At 42.3% G+C, this 21704-nt stretch overlaps 1 protein-coding gene across 2 annotated transcripts in view; it reads left to right on the top strand.

Annotated features, from left to right (window-relative positions):
* IGF1R (insulin like growth factor 1 receptor) overlaps positions 1-21704 on the top strand; it is a 188112-nt gene that overhangs the window by 154071 nt on the left and 12337 nt on the right. Inside the window, exons 9-20 of one of the 2 annotated variants that reach the window (XM_061999120.1) lie at positions 420-587; positions 795-999; positions 4715-5001; positions 6457-6593; positions 6878-7037; positions 8094-8199; positions 9316-9386; positions 11325-11554; positions 11872-11982; positions 13259-13418; positions 15750-15879; positions 19939-20073. In XM_061999120.1, the coding sequence (XP_061855104.1) occupies positions 420-587; positions 795-999; positions 4715-5001; positions 6457-6593; positions 6878-7037; positions 8094-8199; positions 9316-9386; positions 11325-11554; positions 11872-11982; positions 13259-13418; positions 15750-15879; positions 19939-20073 (1900 nt within the window). The remainder of the gene's footprint in view (positions 1-419; positions 588-794; positions 1000-4714; positions 5002-6456; positions 6594-6877; positions 7038-8093; positions 8200-9315; positions 9387-11324; positions 11555-11871; positions 11983-13258; positions 13419-15749; positions 15880-19938; positions 20074-21704) is intronic. The other variant, XM_061999121.1, reaches the window with a different exon arrangement.

A 21704-nucleotide genomic window follows, 5' to 3' on the forward strand; every position in this document is an offset into this window, starting at 1 on the left:
GGTGCCCAGGGAAGAGATGGAGTCCCCATTGCTGAAGTTATTTAAAAGATGCATAGATGGGATACTGAGGAATGTGGTTTAGTTTAGTCATGGGCTTGGCATGGTGAGATTAGTGGTTGGACTCCATGATCTTCAAGGTCTTTTTTAACAGTAGTGATTCTATGGGAGATTTTTGGAGTTAGGATTTCAGACTTTGTCCATTGGTGAAGGTAAATTTATGTACCATTTCAGATTGATATTGTACTTGATTGCAATTGAACCCTTACTAACCATTGCTAGTGGAATAGGAAATCTTGTGTTTGAATTAAGGTTGTGTTTTTTCTTGCAGTATGGATATGGATTGGGATTTGCTTTATCAAAATACATTGTAGAATGCTCTTGATGTAAATACTTTTCTCTCTTTCTTTTTTCTCCTCCAGTGCCATCCATTCCCTTGGATGTTATTTCAGCATCCAACTCCTCATCCCAGCTGATTGTGAAATGGAATCCTCCTTCTCTTCCCAATGGCAACCTCTCATACTACATCGTACGATGGCAGCAGCAACCTCAGGACAGTTACCTTTACAGGCACAATTACTGCTCCAAAGGTAGGGAAACAAAACGTGGTTGTGTTGAAATGCCTGTGACTCTTACCTGCCTGTGCACTTGATTGGCGAAAATGTAAGCCTGTGCTCTCCTTCACAACTCTCCTATGAATAACAGCAAGTAGAAGGGAACGGGCAAACGTGAATTGTTGCTGTATTCATGATATGGAGAGAAAAGAAGCAAGCCACCTCTGTTTTTTTTCCTTTAAGATAAAGTCCCAATTCGAAGATATGCTGATGGGACCATTGATACAGAAGAAGCCACTGAACCCACCAAGCCAGAGGGCTGTGGGGGAGAAAAAGGACCTTGTTGTGCTTGTCCCAAGACAGAAGCGGAAAAGCAAGCTGAGAAGGAGGAAGCAGAGTACCGCAAAGTCTTTGAGAACTTCCTTCACAACTCCATCTTTGTCCCCAGGTAGTGCATTTTAAACACTTTATCTTTGCAAGGGACTCTCACAGTTTCATTTTTCTAACGTTTCCTGGAGCTGAGGATTCCTAAATGTTGAAAGCCTGAGTAGGTAACGCCTGCAACACATAAACATTGTCTTTCCTCTTTATCTGAGACGATCTACAGCTTTTGCAGCTTCTGTCATTCGTTAATTTTCATCTCTTCCTCTCAATTTTAGCTAGTAGTAAGGGTTCTTACCTTTATTTTTCAAGGGCTTTAGTGATGGTTTCTTTTCAGAGTCGAGAGTCACTTGAGGAGCTCTTTGTCTATAAGGGTTTCAGAGATGAGCAACATGTGGCAGACAAAGGATTTCAGATGAGATCTTCCTCTAAATAGCCATTTAAGTGCTTGTGTTCCTAATCTGAAGATTTATTTGCCTTTGAAATTGAGGGCATATTCACCTCGCAGAATTGAAACTGGTCTTCCTTTCTCCCTGCAGTGATTGCAAAGGTATATTGGTTTCCTGAGTCTGTGCTGCAGCAAAGTGTTAAATATGCCTCCTCTTCCATGGTCACCACTACCTGCTTATGCAATTAAATGGAATAGTAACAATTTTATACTGCAACATAGAGTAGATACTACTGAAATAATTGGTGATTTTGATCCTGGAGCTTCCAATTTATCCATCATGTGAACTCTTCTTACTTTTGGTAATTGGATCCTGGGCCCTAGCACACCGTGTGTAGCTGTTACATTGCAATCTATAAGCCGTTAGATTTCAATCATGCCTGTTATCTCATTCTGTCTGTTGGCAGGTGAGCTTTATAGTGAAGTGCTGTGATTAAGAACTCAGTGTGGTATTGCTACACATTAAAACTGGTTTACATGGCTCTCCATTGTAATTTTTTTTGGACCATTACTCAGGGATGTGTTTGTTGGATTGACTTGTTTGGGGGTTGGGACTCTGGTATGTGCAGAGCTTCTTAGCTTTATCCAAAAAAACGAGGAACTAAACACTGCCTTTCTTGGAAGTGCTAGCTATTGTTTCTGTTTGAGTCACATGTAGTATTTGTGGTTGCACTTGTGCAGTGTTTCCATACTGATGGTGAGAATGAGCAGAAAAGATATGAGATACAGAGAAGTAAGAGCCACCATGACTGGCCAGGATGTAATTCTTGAGCATTGTGAAATCTTGTAGATGTGCTCGGATTCTGGACTTGATGAAGTAGCACAGCAAGGAGTTTGTGTCAGATCTAAACTTACTTGAAAGTCCATGGGAAAAGGTTTATTTTTATCTAATTTCACCAAAACTTTACCATTTAAATTACCTTCTCTCAAATATTCTTGCATTCTCCCCCTCCCAAAGGAAACTTACAGAACCTTGAACTTGGACAGTAGCAAACAAACAACCGGTTCACAAAGGATTTCCTGAAAGATTAACCATTTCCCTTTTTTCTTAGCTTACTGTCATGAGGGTGTGTTTTGTTGCAGCAGGGGCAGATAAGGTACAATGCTCAGAAATAGCTAAGCAACTTGAAAGAGGTGGTACATCAGAGAAATTACACATTTAATTCCAATTTTATTTGACTTTCCATAGTGCTATTTTTCATTCTTCTCTCTCATTTCTTTTTCCTCTTTTCTAACAGAGTAGATGAATTTTCAGCTTTTATCTCTAGACTTTTCCTTACTTTCTTGAATGTTGGTTTTTGTCGTTATCTGTTTTTCATGAAAGCAGGAAGCTGCTTGACCGAAAAGCACTGGTGTCACATCTCTTGATGTTTGCCTTGTGGTTATCCTGCACGTCTTTTTCCCTTCCGTGATATGACTGTATTTTCCACCAGCAGGTTTTGTGTTGCTTTCTCTTCACGTTTTTCCCCAAAGGCAAGTGTAGGGCTGTGCTCCTGCAACTCTGAAGAGCTGAAACTTCATGCATCGTCTCAAAGCAGTGATAGGTCAAGTCATGCCTTTTGTGTTCTTCTGTTGGCACAAGGGTTTGTGGTGTGCCTCTGTGGTTGATTGAACTTTTTCTTTTCACTGCTTTTATCACAATATGTGTGCAAATGTTGATCAGTTCAGTGCTGGACATCTCACGGGCTTTTAGTGGTTCATAAGCTGGTTCTTTCCACTGAGTTAAAGCAGTAAATGAATACTCATCCTGAGCAAGGTGAGTGTGTTCAGTAGCTTCCATAAGTACCAATGTAGAAGAGGTGCAAGTGCTTACGTCTCCTATTGAATTCCCCCATACCTCACTGACAAGACATTTTCTTGTGTGTTGCTTAAAAGAATTTCTTGGTAACTCAGGAGGTTTTTTTCCTTGTCTTCATTTATTTGTGTGCTGTGGTTTATATGGCATCTGAGAGTGTCAGAACGGCTGCTCACGACATAGTAAAAGGATTTTGGAAGAATTTGTAGTGAACTCCTAAAAAAACAAATGATACACTTCATCCAGCCTCTGCCAGAAGATTTCAAAACCAAGTGAGCCTGGTTTTGGCTTTTCTTCTGCAGCATGCTGTTTTGTGGCTGAATGTACTAAGACAGTATATTTGACAGTAAATTAACTTGTCCTGTTGAGTCATCTTTCTTCTGTTGTGTGGTTGAGGGAGGCCTTATTTGCCTGGTTTGTAACTCACTCTGTGATGGAAATGTGTTAGACTTCAACCTTGTCCTTGGTAACTATTGCACTGACCAGGTGCTAGATGGGAGCTGCCCAGGTGATTTTGGGTGGGATAAAGCCAAAACTGTTCTTGTAGTGCGACTCTCTTCTCTAACTCCCATGGTGCGTTGTTTCCAGGGGTGAACAGACCTGCAAACTTCAGAGAGCAGGAGCTGGAAAAGCCAGCATATGCCCTATGTAGTTAGTGTTCATGTTCAAGGCAGCCTTAGATCGGACCAAGACCAAGTGACAAGTCTGATGTGTAGCCATCCTGTTGGTTAGCTGATACTATTCAAATGTTTAAAAGAGTGTTTTCATATTGATACTTGTAGTGATACTAAGGCCTATCCACTACCATGGTGTCTCAGACCTGAGAAGGTAGTAGTGTTGCTGTAAATCATCAAGTTCTTAACTCTGCATAAGTTCATACAGGTGCCTGCAAGGCAAAGCAAAGCTGCTCAGTGAACTCTGCTGTACACAGCATTTATACCATGTTTTCTCATACAGAAAGATTGTTCCTTTGTAGAGCTTTGTTTGGGTGAGAGAATTAGAGTTACCACACATGAGTGGTGGGTAACATTCATGATCTTCATCTGCCTTCAAGGTCTCTCTTCTCAGTGCAATAAATCTGAAACTTCATTACAACTGAAGAGAAAGTTAAGCCTCCTGAGAGTTAGTTCTGCTAATCCAGCAAACTTCAAACAGTTTTCCCCCTAACCTTTTCAACCTTTAACATCTGATTTTTATTTAAAGCATCAATATTCCTGTCGTTAAACACAAATCCAGGATGCTTATTGACTACCAGAGAAGCCATTTCTGCTGTTTACTTTATTGTGTGAGGTCAGAAGTTTGCAGGAGCATCTTGAGGCACGGTGTGAGCTTCAGGGCTTTGGTTGATTTCTGACCGAAAAGGACAGTAGTAGGATGTGCTGACATGCTGCTGGGTCAGAGAAAGCTTTTGTCTTATTTGGCAGTTTCCTTTTTCCATGTTTTTAATAGCAGTTACCTGTTTTACTGGGGATTTTCACACGGTTTGCTGTAGCTGTTTTCTCTGGAGACATTTTGTATGCCTGCCTGTTTGCTCCACAGACCCGATCGGAAGCGAAGGGACGTGTTCCGAATCGCAAATGCCACTTTGGTCACTCGAAACAGGAATGTGACTGGGACAGATCACTTCACCAACGTTTCTGACTCAGAGGAGAGTGAGGTGGAATACCCTTTCTTTGAGACCAAAGTGGATGGCAAGGAGAGAACTGTCATCTCCCATCTCCAGCCTTTTACTCTTTACCGCATTGATATTCACAGCTGCAACCATGAAGCTGACACACTTGGCTGTAGCGCTTCCAACTTTGTCTTTGCAAGAACCATGCCTTCAGGTAAGCTCTCACAAGTACAAAGCTTTGCTTGGGTTTCTGAGGAGAGATCACTCTGAGGGAGGACAAAAATCTCCAAAAACAATTAGCAAAAGGTTGGGATGTAACAAAAAAAACCCACCACAAAACCAATCCCATGCAACTATGTAAAACTTGTCTATGGTAGTTTAATGTCCTTGACTGGTCTCTTGTGTGTACTGAGTGATATGCCTGGAGTTTGTCCTGTGATCTGAAGAAAGGTAAAAGTGTGTGCATTGACTACTGAGGTAATTGTGAGAGAATCCATTTCCCAGTGATACAGGTGAGACCCACAGTTTACTGTACAGAGACTGGGGAACATTTCTCTGCTAATGTGTAGATTTGCTGCATTCACTCTAAACCATTTGCAGATGTTAGAGTGTTACTGATGGGAATGTTTGCCAAATGTTTCTTCTGTCCCAGAATGACCATGCATTTGTCCAGCCTGCAAACAGGAGGAGTACTGTCTTGCTTTGTGCCCGATCGCCAGCATCCAGAGCACTTCAAAGAGGAGGCATTGAATGCTGTGCTCATGTTTGGGGCTTTTGCAGATTGTACTTCTTCTGAGGAGAATAGGGATGATTTTAGTGTAAGCTCATATGCATCCAGCAAAGAGCTTTTGACTCCAGCAGATGTCTGGGAATATCTGATGCAGAATGGTAGCAATTTTATTTTGTATCTGGAAGGAAAGACTGTCATAATTGCAATCCAGCTGTGTCAGTCAAAAAGCAAAAAGTGTTGCTTATTTCAAGGAAACAAGGAAATCTGTGAGATTAGGGAAAAGGAAATAAGTGTTCCCAGATTTTTAATACATGCCTCTGACAATTAAAAACTAAACAATTCTGTTTTATTCTAAACCTAACAACTGTGGCTTTGAACAAGTGCCCTTTTTCCTTTGTCTTCATATTCCAGTTAACTTCTGAATGAAACACATAAAGTTCTCAGGGATGAAACAGGGATAAAGCAGTTCCTGAATAGCTGATGAGACTCAGGTTTTACACTGCAACAGGTTTCCTGAGGCTGGATGTTTTAGGAAGGGGGTATCAGCAGGGCAGATGTTGTGTGTTTACAGCTATTTGCAGACCGGTTGCTATTTGGTGGGAAGAGCTGTCTACACCCATTTTGGCGTAGTGGAAAGTTTGGAAGGAAGAACCAGATGTTGATAAACAGGTTCCTTTGGCACACAGAGCACAGGGACTAACACAGAGCCCATACCTGGTGAAGCTGTGTACACTGGACTGTTTTTCTGGCAACCAGCAGTTCACACCCTGCTAATCTCTCCTGACCAGTGCATTTTGTTTTCTAGACCTTTGAGTAATACTTACTGCAATCCCTTGATACCTAAAGAATAGTATGAACCTTTTCTTTGCCTCAGTTGTTGCTTAAGTTCCTGTTTCAGTAATAGATGTTGTTCTCACATCACCTGTAAATGTTTTACAGAAGGAGCAGATAACATTCCAGGAACGGTCGCATGGGAAGCAAAAGAAGAAAATACTGTCTACCTGAAGTGGCTCGAGCCTGCAAATCCAAATGGGCTTATACTCATGTATGAAATCAAATATGGGCAGCATGGAGAGGTGAGGATTTGATTACTGCTTGTAACTCTTAATTTATACACAAAAAGGGATCCTTCTTAACATGCTCCTGTGCGTTGCTGCAGAACAAAGATAGGAGCTGTGATTTCCAACACCCAACCAGCAGTGCCATTCCTTTGTTTCCTTTATTGTAACAGGTTTTGAATCCTACATGTCATCAGGTGGGGCTTCTAGTTATAAAAACTTAGCTTATCCTGCAGCTGTATTGTTTTCTCAAGGTTAAAGGAATGTGGTGATACTAACGGGAACTGTGAATTGCTTTTTAGGAGAAACGGGAATGTGTTTCCAGACAGGAATACAAGAAGCTTGGAGGAGCTAAACTAACTCACCTGAACCCTGGAAACTATTCTGCTAGAGTCCAGGCCACTTCATTAGCTGGAAATGGGTCATGGACTGAGCCAATATCTTTCTATGTGCAACCCAAATGTAAGATGAGTGTTCTTTGGCTGTGTCACGCTGTGGGATTATCATCTTTTTAATCATTCTTTGTGTTTACATATGTAACTGAGCTCATGAACCTCTTGCCTGTGCAGAATACTCCTTATTAGCTGATGCTTCTTGAGGAACTATTTGTTCCATCCTTTTTTGACAAGTGTTGTCAACCAAGATTTGTATCTGAGGTGTGGTCCTTTTCTTGCATGTGTTGTGTACATACGAGAGGTTGCAACCAGGTGGTGGGTGTGTTGAGCACACTGCTGTGGCTTCCCGTGATCTTCAGCTATGTTGGGAATGGAATCTTAGCCATAACTACATGGAGTTGAGTTGCACAAAACCTATGGCTGTAAGGCAAACCTACCTAAAATTGCAAAATAAGAAGCAAGTAATTTGTTTAGTTTTGTGGCTGGTAGGCTTTTTAAATATGAAGGTGTTCCCTTCATGTGAGTGTTTCCTGAGTGCTGTCTGATAAGAGAACGTCCTGATGAAAGGATGATGCTGGTCCTGACAATGGGACTCATCTGTGTTTCGGATGAATACCCCAGAGATGTCCACAGAGACCTCAACAACTTGTGTGTTCAGTTGTAGAGAAGATGTATCTACTGAAAACTGGAACTCTGAGTTTTGCTCAGTTTTGGTTTTGTAATTGCTGGTCTTTGAAGAACTAGCAGTAAAGAAGTGTGTGTGCCTTCTGAATCTGAGTATCAGCAGTGGCAAGGTGAACAAAAGATGGTACAACGGTGAATATGCAAGTGAACAATTACAGATTGTTCTCTGAGGAATGTAAGTCCGTGTGCATAGCTTGTGAAAACAAACCCCAGGCAGATGCTGTTCTATACAAAATTAATGCTTTTCACTGCCTGTTTTCTTCTTCCACTCATCTGCAGTCAGGGAGTGTTTCTGAGAACGTTTTTCCACATCGGACAAGAAAATGAGCACTTTGATTTCTTCCCTGTATGGAAATACACTGAGTGGGTTTTGAATGTTTCTTTGTTAATGGAGATTTCATAGAAACCCTGATAACAATTGTTTTCTTGTTGGTTGCAGCAGCAAACTATGGCAACTTCCTGCACTTGATAATCGTGCTCCCCATTGCTTTCCTGCTCATCATTGGGGGATTACTCATAATGCTGTATGTCTTTAACAAAAAGAGGTGAGTTGTATATGCTTGTGATTGTTAAGACTGCAGGAGAGAGAATGTTTGTTTTCAAGTCTGTGCCCCTGGAACAAGTTACAAATTAAAAAGGGAAATGGCATTCACGGGACGCAAGAAGCTGGGTTCTGTCGTGTTGGTGTGCAAAAGGAGCTGGTTTAGAGTTACCAGCAAGCATCTGGCTGCTGCTTGAGATATGAAGAAGCTTTTTGTTACAGTATCATGTTTGAGAGGGAAGAGGAAGGCTTGTCAGAAATGTATCCACTGAGACAATGATGGCAAACACTGAACCTGTGTCATCAGGAGATTCGACTGAAATATGGGCCAGTGTAAATAATGACAGCTTAGTTCTATTGAGGTTGATTTGCTTCCCTTTACATTTTAGGGGCTTTTTTGAAGTCTTTACAACCACTTCAATTCCATCCTGGACAGGGTAGTCTAGGGGACTGTTGTAGTGATCTGTTTTCCTCAGTTTTCTGGGGTTTTTTAACTAGTGATTTTTTCGTGTGTGTTAATTAAAATACATAATGAGAATTTAATGGAAGTCAGAGCAAATGTTCAGCCTTGCTGCTTTCTACATATGGAGGGATTTTATTACACTCATGTAAATTATGTTCACTGAGTACCCCATTATTTCCAGCTCTAATTCATTTGTGTGCAGACAGTAGTACCAGTTCTCCACAGGCACTCCATAAAGGGCTTTGTGTCTAGTGAAGTACAATGCCTGCTTGGCCTTCCCTTGGGCTTTCCTAGGTGAAATGCCTGATAACTCATCCTCCTTTAAACTGTTGTTCTAGCCCAGGAGAATGTTTTGCCTTTGATTTTCTGAGGTCTAATTGACCTACAGCTTGCCTCCTGCAAGGGCTCTTGCAGTGCTGAATAAATAGATGGTCTTCTGAAAATCACCCCAGTAAAACTGGGAAGGAGGACAGTGTGTGTGTTTTAAAAATAAAACAATAGAAACACAGTTGAATGGAATTCCCCATTAAAACCATCTTGTTCTTTGCCAGATCACTTCTTTCCCATAGTAGAGGGGTGATGTTAAAATATGTTCTCAGCCACAGGTCTCCTGGATGTATCACCATCTAGCTGCCTTTCTTCTTTCTGTTTCCACAGGAACAGTGACAGACTGGGCAATGGAGTACTTTATGCTTCTGTGAACCCCGAGTACTTCAGTGCTTCGGATGGTAGGTGCTGCCTTACGCTTCTTATGCTTTTTCTTTCATATGTTCTGGTTGTGTCTGGCTTTGGAAAGGTAAGGAACCTTAGAAGGTATGTTGTGAAACCCCTTCCTCTTAGTTTTGCTAGCACAGCCATGGAGTCTGTCAGTGACTGTGTAAACGTCAGCTGAAACTAGGAAGCTTTTTGATATTTTTCGTGTTGTTTATTCACTTGAGGAAAACTTGGAAGAGTCAATTTCACTCTAAGATTATCATCTACCATCCAGTGATATTTTCACTGGAATGAGGGAAGAATTCATGAATTTATTGTCTTTTCTGTTTGCCCTTTCTGAGCCCTACTCTGACCTATCAGAACAGACCCACTGCCTATTTTTATGTACTTCTCACATGGAAAATAGAAACACTTACAAAAGCAACACTGTCTCCTCATTTGCCATCCTAACAAAACTCTCCAACAACTTTTCACAGTTAAGGGAAAGAGGAAGGCAATACTATGGCCTTCCAGACATATGACATGCAGGAATTTTTGTGTTAAAGTGAGTGTGGATGTTTAATGCAATCCACATTTGTTTCTCTCAGTATCTGGAGGGTAGGAAAGCCTGTTTTCCTCTAGCTGGCAAAACAGGGTTTTTTTTAAAGCTAGTTTGAAACTGACCTGATGTGTTTGTGACTGATGTATATATTTGGCAATGGCAGTATTTAGAAGCATTAGACTCTGCAGTGTTTAGATCCTATTTGGTGTATTTGTGTTGAGTGCTCTGCTAACAGAATGAAATAATTGTAGTCCTAAAGTCAGATATGGGGTTTTGAGGGTGTCTTTAATTTCTTAACATTTTCTGTTTACAGCCATACAGGGAAAAAACACCTTCTTCCAAATTGCTGTTCCCAGAATAATGTGCTCCTATTGCTTTCTAGATGTCTGTGTTATTTTCCTGTACTTCAGTGTTGCAGGAGGCTGTGCCTGCTCGTTGTGTAGATGAACTTCTTGCCAGTTCTTGTGTCAGCTGTCCCTGGTAGCAGCAGGAGCTGAATGAGCCTGGCAGTCCAGGGATCTTCAGCTTTGCATCTCGAGAAAACCTGTGATTGCTGCTGTGATTGCTGTGGGATGGAGAACCCTGGAAATCCAGCTTTCTGGCTAAACAAAGGCATCAGTTCTGGTTTTGGCTTAGCGTGGTGCTACTGCTGCAGACTTCTTGCTGGAATAGTGTTTCCAAAACCTTCAGGAGGCTAATGGGTTTAGCAAGAGTGGCAGTGAACTATTTTACTATTCTTTTATAGTGGCACCATTAGGGTTCAAGGTCTGTCAATGTTTGTCCTGTAATTTTTGCATCCTGTCATTCCACCCATCCAGAGTACGTGAGACAACTGTCCCCTCCTTTGGTGACTGATAGGCAGCAGCATCAGTGTCTACTCAGATGTCTTCCTGCCTGAGGCAGTCCTCCCTCCTGGCAGTCACCTTCTGAGCTCTCTCTTCTGCCTGAGATCAAAGACTAGCAGCGGCAGCAGCAAGTTCTGCCTTTACTGGTGCAAGAATGTGTGTGCAAGTGATCAAAATAGTTTCATGCAAAGAGCCTACTTAGATCAGAGAGTCTGTTTCCCACTAGTCATAAAATCAATCTGTTGGTAGAGAATATAGCAGACACAGATAATCAAGAATGAAAAAAACAAGGATCCCAAGAAAAGCTCAAGCCCAAAATATTGATTCAATCCTCTTGCCACTTTGGTTTTGTGCTTTTAAGCTTCCTTATTTCTGTCCCGTTGTGTTAGTACCTGTAGTGAGGCCACTTCAAATCCCTCTAAGTCCTTCTAGTCTCTCTTCATACATCGTGCAAGGATTGTGCCTGAGGGCTTTGACAGGTAAACTGTTTGGGCAGTTGGTGTCAGAACAGTGATGGTGTTGCTTGCAGAAGTGGAACATGAGGGCCTATTCTTTTCTCTCCTTAGTGTATGTTCCAGATGAATGGGAGGTGCCCCGTGAGAAGATCACCATGTGTCGGGAGCTTGGGCAAGGCTCCTTTGGAATGGTGTACGAGGGAATAGCCAAGGGAGTGGTGAAGGATGAGCCAGAGACCAGGGTGGCCATCAAGACTGTCAATGAGTCCGCAAGCATGCGCGAGAGGATAGAGTTCCTAAATGAGGCTTCGGTGATGAAGGAGTTCAATTGTCACCACGTGGTAAGTCATGAAGATCACAGCATCTCAGAACTTTAAGGGTTGGAAGGCACCTAGAAAGATCATCTAGTCCAACCTCCACAGAATCTTAAGGGATGTAACGAGGCTGTGATTCATGTGACCGTGGGGCTTACTGGCATGAGGGTGTTCAGGGCACGTCTTCCCTGTGAAACAGGAGTCGAAGTGTGGAACCAAATCTACTTTCTGACCTTGCCCACAGGTTCATAGGTGTTTGGGGCTACGTATCGAGGTGAATAATTGATTACTGCAGTTCCATTAGTTCTATATTTGTAACTGAATGTTTGTTTTTCCTCTTCTAGGTTCGGCTGCTTGGTGTTGTTTCTCAGGGCCAGCCTACGCTGGTTATCATGGAGCTGATGACACGTGGGGACCTCAAAAGTTACCTGAGATCATTGAGGCCAGACACAGAGGTGAGTCATGAGTTGCTGGATGTTTTTCTGTTGCTTCAGTTAGAGTCATCTTGAACAAAACAGCATTGCATTGGAAACAGCGGGCAATTAGCCCTTCTTAAGTTCTAAGAACAAAACAGGAGCTGCTCTGTCATCTGCAGCACCTTTTTTTCATGAAGTAGCTGTTGCAAATAGCCCATTGGACTACTTGGAATAGTCACCTTCCTGTATTGTTGAGTCCTGTCTTCCAGATTTGAATCAAGTCTCTTGCCTAATCAAGATGATGAACACAAGATTGGCTGGTTAAAGCATGCATGTTGGGATAATTTTTTTCCATGTTTTATATCCCACCTTTTGCCTCTGGAAAGTAAAAATATCTAATCTCTCAGCTGATGTGCATACTCTAATATGCAGGCAATCAGTCTAACAGCCACATATGATACAAGGTCAGAAGGATGAAGATGACACACAGGTCACTTGTCAGGGAAGTGATAGAATCTGTACAGAAAATGAGTTCAGCAGGTCTTGTCCTTGATCTAGAAATTCTGATGTGAAGAACTTAAAAGGAACAGAACATGAGCACAGTATGAGCACAAGAGAATGAATATGGTGTAACTGGAGGGCCGTGCCTGTAGCAAGAGCAAATTGCTTAAATGATTGGATACTGAAAAACAATCATCTTGAACGCAGCATGCAGAAAATACCAGTATGGCTGTGGACTAAGGGCTCGACTAACACTTCTGGTTAATAATGTTTCAGGTTATATGAAGTCATTCTGGTTGAATTCAGCAGTTCTCCTATTTACAAATAGAAGTAATTGAAAAGACATCTGGTTATGGAGAACTAGGGGACAGGAAATTAAAACATTTAACATCTTCTGGTCCTTTGTGAAGATGATAAAACAGAAATCTCAAGTAAGCCCTCTGTGCTTTGTATCTGAGCTGTGTGACAGGATGGACAATTAAACCCCATGGGTGTGAGATGAAATCCTTACACCAGGAAGTCTTCGTGGCTTGTGGTCCCTAAAATAGAATGGCCTGTTACAAAAGAGAGTTTGGGAGTTCTGTTTGTAACACAGCTTAATATGGACAGTTTTCCCACCAATCAGATGCTGTGGTGTACATAACCACGAGTTTCTGTTCAGTCTGGATCGTGTCAGGCTGCATTGCAATAATGTGATTAAACAAAAACCCCAAACTAGAAAAGCCCCAACCGACAATAGGATGTTACAGCTTGATGTAGAAATACTGGTTTCTTTCATTCCCCTGACCTGTTTTATCATCTTAATCTTGCTCAGAATAATCCTGGCCAAGCACCTCCAACGCTGAAGAAGATGATTCAGATGGCAGGAGAGATTGCTGATGGGATGGCATACCTCAACGCCAACAAATTTGTTCACAGAGACCTTGCTGCAAGAAACTGCATGGTGGCAGAGGACTTCACAGTGAAAATTGGAGGTGTGCTTTCTTCACTTCTTACACAAGTCATACCCATCATTCTGAAAAAACAGCATCGTAGAAGGCATTTTAACTTTCTTGAACACCGTTTGAAAGACAAACTGCAGAATCTAATACATTCCTTACGAAGGCTTGCTGTGATTTAAGACCTGTGAGCAGTCAACATTGAGTTGAAACACTTGGAATACCTCTGCTTGCTGTTGTTCCAGTGAGGAAATAGTACAGAGTGTGGGTTTAAAAAGGGAAGCAGTGAGTTGAGGTGCAGATGCTGCAGGCATCTGGGTGGATGTCGTAGTTTACCACTGGTGTGTCGTTTGTTTTTCTGTTAACGAGCAAAAATAGTTCCACCTCCTGTTTATTGATTCAAGAATAAGAATTTTAGGATTGTTTTCAAGTACAGTCTAGTGCTTGATAGGGCTGAGACAAAGGCTGGACTCAATAATCTTAAAGGTCTCTTCCAGATGAAATGACTCTGTGATTCTATGATACATCTGATTTGGAAGCAGAGCCTAAGGTTTGACTTGAACTGGGTGCTTTCCAGTCTGAACTGGAGTTGTTCTTTCCAAACAACAGGATGGCTTTTCTTCTGCTCTGCTGTTAAAACACCACTTGTTTTTTTTCCCGTTCACCATCACTCCAAAATAGTGTCAGAGAGATTTTTCAGACTTCTCTCCAGAGAGGGTGATTTTGAAGCTTTTGGCTGTTTTTGAGTTGTGCATATTAAAATAACACGTTACAGCAACAGCCTTCTGCTGTAAGAAACTAATTCTTTTTCCCTGAGCTTAACTCAGCTATTTTGATAATTTGTGTAAGTAATCCTGTCATTTGGGAGAAAGAAAAAATGATTTCATTTTGAGTCAGTTAATTAGAAAATAAGGTCTTTGGGGGATTTTGTGCATTTTCTGCAGGTTCGAGGGAAGTTAGCTTGAATCCTTCCCATCCTGGTTTTCTCACTCCTCCCCCCCCCCACTACACTGAATGTTTTACAGTTCTTTGAACTGAAGGATGCTGGTGCATTTCTTGCCTCTGATGTGGTGCATGGTTAGCCCAACAGCATTTGGTGAAATGCGCTGTGCTGCTCTCATTTATGCACCCGTATTGAAAAGCCCTTCGTGTAGAAGCAGTTTAGGAGCGTCTTGACTGGAACACGCCAACTCAGTCTGTTTGGATCTCAGAGGAAGAGCTTTATGCTGCACTACCCTCTGCTTGTTGCCTATCTGTTGCTTATTTGCATTGCATTTTTCGAGAGATTTTCGTTCAGCCAGGATAAAGTCACCCTGGCGTGTGGGAGTGAGGGAATAGCTGCACAGATGGGCTTTTTAGTCATAATCATTGAGGGTATCAATGTCCCTCACAGGCAAGGAATGAGAGGTATCAGGGGTCAGTCACTCATCCAAGCCAGGTAATAATGACAGCCATAGTTTAGTGACTATAGGGAGTATGAAAATAATGACTGTGGGAACTGGAGGAGTTCTATCCCCTTTCACTCCACTTTTCCCAGGGAAAAAAGGAGCAACTAAAGGTGTGTATTAATAGAAGACGTTTTCCCCAGGTCTGCTGTGTTCATTTAATAGGAGTAAGACATTTCATGCCATCTGATGGATTCACTTTTTGCTTAGCATCTGAAAGCAGAGTAACTGGTCTAAATAGGCTAATCCAAGATCCAGCAGTTGCCTGTGTGTCAAGGTGATGGTACAGAAGAAGAATGCTGGAAGAAGTCTTGAGTTCCAGTCAGGAGATGAGCATTGTTAGATGCAAACCTTGAAAATGCTTACGTATTTACAGCAAAGGACATGTGTATAACTCCAAGGATTTCTTCAGTATTGGTCTGTGTTAGTCATAAATGAACAGCTTAATCCTCTGTAGCATTTGAGATGGAATATCCTACAGGAGCTGGAAATTACCTTTGGAGAGGGGGGAAAAAAACAAGGAGAATTTTCTTCAACATGTGAGATTCTTTAATAAAGACAACAATATTAAGTATTAAATAAGCTCTTTATGCTCTTCAAAAAAAAGAGATCACTGAATTCAGAGATCAGAGGTTTGCTGCAAAACCTGAGCATAAATCCTGGACCTTTTCATGTTAATATGTTGAAATCATTCAGACTTCTCACACACTGAAGTGAATAGTGAAAATATCTGTTGGTGGTGTTGGGAGGGAAAGCAACCTGCCCCGAGGCAGCAGGTAAAGTGCCTGCAAAGTCAAGTGTCCTGGTAACAGGTGGCAGATTCGTTGCACCAAAGTCTAATTCTCTGCTGGTTACAAGGGTTTGTGTAAGGGGAAACATTCATCATTTGACCATGCAAACCCAAAACGTTTATCCCTTCCAGATTTTGGCATGACGAGAGATATCTACGAGACAGATTATTATCGGAAAGGAGGGAAAGGTTTGCTGCCTGTGCGCTGGATGTCCCCAGAATCACTGAAAGATGGAGTCTTCACAACGCACTCCGATGTCTGGTAACGAAAAAGGGCCTTTGAGCAACTGGCTTAGTTCCTTTCTAGCCTCTTTTCTTGTTTTAGTAGACCTAGTATGCTGCTTCTCCCGTCCCTTCCAAGGTAACTCTCTTTTTCCACTGTGAAGCATTCTGCTTTATCTCACATTTCCCTTGCAAAATCAAGAACTCTCAAGATTCAGGTCTGTTCTCAGAGGGAGCAGAGTTAAATGAATGTCCAAAACTGCAGGTGGTGGCATGTTTCCAGCTGTGGGTTGTAAAATCAGTTGTGCCATGAAAAACATTCCCTTCACCTGGAAGAGCAAGTTGTCATTTTTCATATTGCCCTTCTTCAAGAAAAGCATTACAAGTTGCCAAGAATATAGAAAGGTTCGTGGTGCTGACCTGCACTTCTGTCAAAACCTTCTGTGTAAATAACTCTGCTTTGCCCTAGATGGTTTGTGTACACCAGCAGGTTTTTTCTTGGGAGTTCTCCCTTGTGTATATCCTTCTCCATTTGGAGCTCTGTTTGCTTGTTGTATATACCACACGATGCAGAAATACTGGGGGGTTTTCTGTAAAAGCACGTCGCCTAGTTGCTGTATCTGTGACATTATAAATAGAGGCAGTCAGGAAACTTCAAAATATACTTCTTAGAAGACACAATACTGTGGACCAATCTCCCCCCAGTCAAACTTTTGCAGCTAGGTAGGGAGGTCTTGGCAGAAGATGAACTTGTACTGGCAAAACCTCTGCTCTTGTCTTTTATGGTTTCTCTGCCTTCCTAACAAGACGTTTTTACTGCTGACCTGTTACAGCACTGCCAGCTGATTGCCTCCAAATGTCTCAAAGTCAGTAGCAGTGGTATTTTAGTAGTCAACTGCATTTTCTTAAAACAGCTTGAGGATTTTGGGGCCAGTGGACTGTAGTCCGCACCACCAGCTTTGAGTAAAAGCTTCAGAGGAGGAATTGTGTAGCAAGTGAAAAAGCGAGGCAGCAGAATGATGTTTACAATGTTTTGTGTATGGCTAGTAAGTTCTTTATGAATCAGTAACCTCAAACTTGGAAACAGATGAAAAGAACCACTTGGAGTTGAAAGAGAAGCCCCATATCAGACATTTATCTAGCAGAAGAGCACAGGCATGCTTTTGGCAGTCCCCCTACAGTAAAAAGAATTTTGGGACTTGTAATGGCTTCACAAAGCAGACAGATTTGGAATGTATCACTAGAAAAGCCCCACATGTAGAACTGAAGGAGCCTGCAGTGAGCAGCTGGCAGGTCTGCCTGTTCTTACCCCGCAGCAGTAACCTTTCAGTCCGACCATTGTGTCAGAAGCAGAACGGAGCAGATCAGGTGCTCGGCATCAGTGACGTGCTGCACTTGTTCCATACACACTTTCCTCTTAACCTGTAACTGTCAACTGACATTATTGTTTAAACATAACCCAAATTCCAAACAACCCTTCGCCAGATGTGACGCCAAATCAAGCGTCAGAAGTAAATTAGTGCTTCAGTTGCTGCAGGAAGTACGTGAGTGCTCCCTTCAACGTTAACAAGATTTGGCATTCCCCAGTCATTCCGTCCAGCAAGGTTGAGCAAACAGTGCTGCAGTTTATCAGCAGGACAGTCTGAGCCAAGGGTTCCAGCCAGAAGTCACATCATGGAGGGTAGCTTACAGATTATGAGGTTGGAAAACTTAGGAGGATTAAAATCTGACAGGTTTTTTTTTTTACTTGGAAGCATAGAGAGGATGAAATTGCTTCAGAGAGAAGAGAGCCCCAGCTCTCATCAGTATTTCAGACAGTTCTTCCTTGGGATGATTTGTCACCTTAATTGTTAGGAGTGACTGCTTCTGAAATTGGGTTCACATAGGTGTGCTACCTTGAGGTCCAAAGAACTTGGCTCAACATGAGGAACAGGCAGTTTGTGTAGCACACCTGTATATTGTGTTTGCCACGTGTACCCACAGCTACAGATTCAGAGTTTCAATCTGAATTCAGAATGTAGTGGAGCTTGACTTAACCCCTGTCATGAAATAGTGCCTGTTTACTTAGCCTGCTTATGGCTAGAAGGATCATTCCAATTTACTTCTCAATAACTTCTAGACCAAACACTATATACTGAAGATGTCTTCATGCCAGGAAAAATTACCTGACTCCTTGTATTGGTCCTGATTCTGAAGCTGCTTCTCGTGAACCGTGTAGTTGGGCTGTTCTGGGGCTGCTTATTCTCATCAAAGAGTGAAAAATGTTGAGATGATTTTTCGTGTAGGCTATTGTGACATCTGGTTCCATGTTCTTCGAGATCAGCTTTAGAAGCCAAAATGTCAAAAAGACAAAAGTGTGTGAGTGGTCAGAGCCCAGAATTTATAAGCTGTAAGGTGAAATGGCCAACTGCAAACAGAGCATCTGGAGGTTTTGAAGGGTGGAGCTTTATTTAAGCAATTTATTCTTTTATTGCTTTTCAGACTGAAGAATGAGGTAATTAGACAAGACTGTTTTTGTTGTAGTTAGGGAAGGAGAAGGTTTCAAAATTAATGTAATACTGTTGGGGTGAGGGAGTGTTTCTATAAATAAGTCTTTTGGCGTCTTGTGTTGTTTAAGAGTTGGTAGTTGCCTTGAAGGAGCAGCATAAGTTTATTTGTTATGATAATATGACTAGTAGGTGCACAAGGCTTGTTCTCATTATTCCTGCAGTGATCAAAGTCGCTTCAAAGGCACCAAAACGTTGAGCTGACCCTCGGTCCCTCCCTCCCCTGAAAGGCAAACAATTGCAAGTCTGTTTGTGGCTTCTGGCTCCAGATCCAAACCATTTTAGATACAGTGGATAACTGAAAGATAAAACCACTCAGCTATAACCAGCTAATAATACTGGATTCCTGTTTTCATAACAATACCCTATTGAAACTACACTTCATTTTTTCCTCCAAGCTTGACTCAGCAGTTTAACCACAGAAGACAAGACAGCATCTAGGTTTTCTTTCTTTGCACAGCAGCTCTAAAAGTAGATGACTGTTCAGCACAGGGCAGACAATTTGAGCCATGTCTGCTCAATAAACTAATTTTAAATGGAGGTATTTTTAGCAAGTGTCAATACTTATGTCCCAACTACCCAATTACATAACTATGCTTATCTTTCTTCGCCAGTAATCAATTCCTATTATTAGGCAGACTTCTTTCACTTCTGTCCTTTGTAGTCAATTGGAAGGAGCTAGAAGCTCTGTTTCTAGAACAGAGTTACATCTGTAACAGCTATCAGGAGTCCCTGAGGTATGTGAAGGTTCTGAGTGTAGGTTTTCAAACGTAGGGAGTTTGGTTTTGCTGTCTGTCTGGCTTGGGGCAAGTGTGTCAAGCTCACTTTAAATCATCAGTGTCTGCACCTTCTCCACCTGCTGAGGGGGTTTGGTTCTCTGCACCCAGTAACACATGGATCCCTTTGCAGACTTTAATGATCAGGTGTCTCTCTAGCCTGAGGTCCTCTACAAGAAACATGGAGATAGGATAAGAATGTAAAACCAATCTTTCTATTCTCAGCTGCCTCTTTCCTTTTCCCCTCTCCACTGCTCATCCCACCTCACAGCGCACCTTAAGTCTGAGCTGAAAGCCATGGGGGAAAGAGATGAGATGTGAGCTGATTCTCCAGGCAAGCTCACAGCTTAAATCCCTTCTGAATTAGGAGGCATCTGCTCAATGCAGTGAGCTTGTGGTGGCTTTTTTGCAGACTGACCTATACCAAACCAGTTTAACCAAGTAACATTAGACCCCTGAGTGATCATAATTGTGACCAACTCTAAGCTGCAGATTATGGTGTGAAAAACAGACATGTCACATTCAGGCTTTTCCTTCAGAGGCCGTTCTGAAGAGTCATTCAGAACTGGGAGCCTGTTTCTTACCATTAAGTTAGAGGTGTTTGAAGTCCAGACTCTCTTAGGCTGGGTGATGTGGCTGTCACCGTAGCAGGATATTTTCTGAGCAGTTGGAGTTCTTTGGTAGAAGAAAATGGGGCACCTGGCTGCTCAGCATCATCTGAGGAAAATACCCTTGTAAAGATTGCTCAGCTTTCTAAAGCTGTGCCTTGTTTTCCAGGTCTTTCGGTGTCGTGCTGTGGGAGATCGCGACGCTGGCGGAGCAGCCGTACCAGGGCATGACCAATGAGCAGGTGCTTCGCTTCGTGATGGAAGGAGGGCTGCTGGAGAAACCAGACAACTGTCCAGATATGCTGTAAGTGTCCTCAGTGACCACTGCTCTCAGGGCACAGCTTGTTCTTACCCGATCCCTTCAGTGTCCACTTCTGCCTTATCTACCCCAGGAGGAGTTATTGAAGAGTGAGAGTAATGTGAGGTGCTGCTCAAACAGTCTCTGTCAGTCTAGTGGTTTATAATAATGAGACATAGCAGAAAGCAGTGTTGCTTGTGGCCAGAATCTCACTTTGGGTTATCTGCTCTGAGAAGGAAATGAAACTCAGTCTTTGTGTGACTGAATAAAATTAGACAATAAAAGCTCATCAGTAACATTTGCTACAGCAGAAGACTTTGTGCCTAAACCTTGTTTCTTCTGCTTGAAGTAATTCTGGTGAGCACAAAGAGAAAAAAAAGAGCACAGAACAAGCTGAAATGTGTTGTGCATAAACTGTGTGGAATTGAACTTTTCAGTTCAGCATACAGGTAAATGAATGTTTCGTTCCTTTATCTGAAGCAGTGCTGGATCTGCTATTTCAGTCACAGTGCTCATTGGAGTGAGATAAATCTCTCCTGCTAACAGTTTCTTTTCCTCTAAGTGCAGCAAGAAGCACGCAGAAAAACCTTCGCCTACCCGTGGAATCAATACAAAGCCTCACAGAGAGGAGGGTGTGCAATGCAGCAGGCTTCAGTTTGTAGCTTTACATTGTTGAAATACTTCTGCTGGCTTTTGTGTACAGCAGTTTCAGTTGTTCAGACTTTATTACTTTGATATACTTCCCAAACTGGCTTTTGGGAAGGAAATACTGCATCTTGCAGTTATTGAAATTTGTTGGAGGCCCACAGAAGGGATACAATCACTTAAGGGCCTCAGCTGCTTGGGATTCTTAGGAAAAGAGCTTTTTTGGCTGGAGCACTGCCTTTGGTTTCAGATGACAGGCAGTGTTGTTTTGTTGTTTGAGGGGGGTGGGTGGTATATGCAGGGGGGAGGTGTAGCTGCCATGTGATTCCTCAGTTTCACATTCTTTCCCTTCCATGATGCTGGGGAGAATTTCTGGCGGTCAGATTGACTGGAGATTGTTTAACATGGTCAGAGCTGTGTAATGGAGAGGAGGAGCAGGCAAAAATGGAGGAAAAATGGGGGGGTGGGGGGTCATCTTCCAAATCCAGAGAGGGAAAAAAAAGCAAAACCTCTACAGTGAGAGCAAACTGAGCAAGAAGTTCCCCATTAACCTGGGACGTGTGTAGTGTGAACAGGGGGATGGGAGGGGTGTCACAGCTAGAAGCTCTCTTTAGTGCAACCCACCTTGCCCATTGTTCCTTCTCCTCCTCAGAGATGCTCCTCTGCTTGCTGGGTGTTGCTGCTGGGTGAATCCACTTTCAGGGTAAAGGGCTTGCAAGCAGAGAGAATTTAGTTAGATTTTGTTTTGCACCAGTGACTACCAGCAAAGGCCTTTCTTGTGCTGATTGTGATGGAGAAGCTGCTCATACGTTAGGTGTGGCCACCAAGACTTTGGCCTGACATTGCAGAGTTAAAAAATTTTAGCTGCCCTTCTCCAGCAGAAGGAGGAACGAAGCACATCCAGTTTAGTGATGTCCTTGTTTTGTTTTTGTGTTACAGTTGTGTATAAAACATTCTCAGCCCCCCCCAGAAATAATAGTAATTGAATGCTT

Source organism: Colius striatus, chromosome 7 (assembly GCF_028858725.1).
Source record: "Colius striatus isolate bColStr4 chromosome 7, bColStr4.1.hap1, whole genome shotgun sequence".
Lineage (NCBI taxonomy): Eukaryota > Metazoa > Chordata > Aves > Coliiformes > Coliidae > Colius > Colius striatus.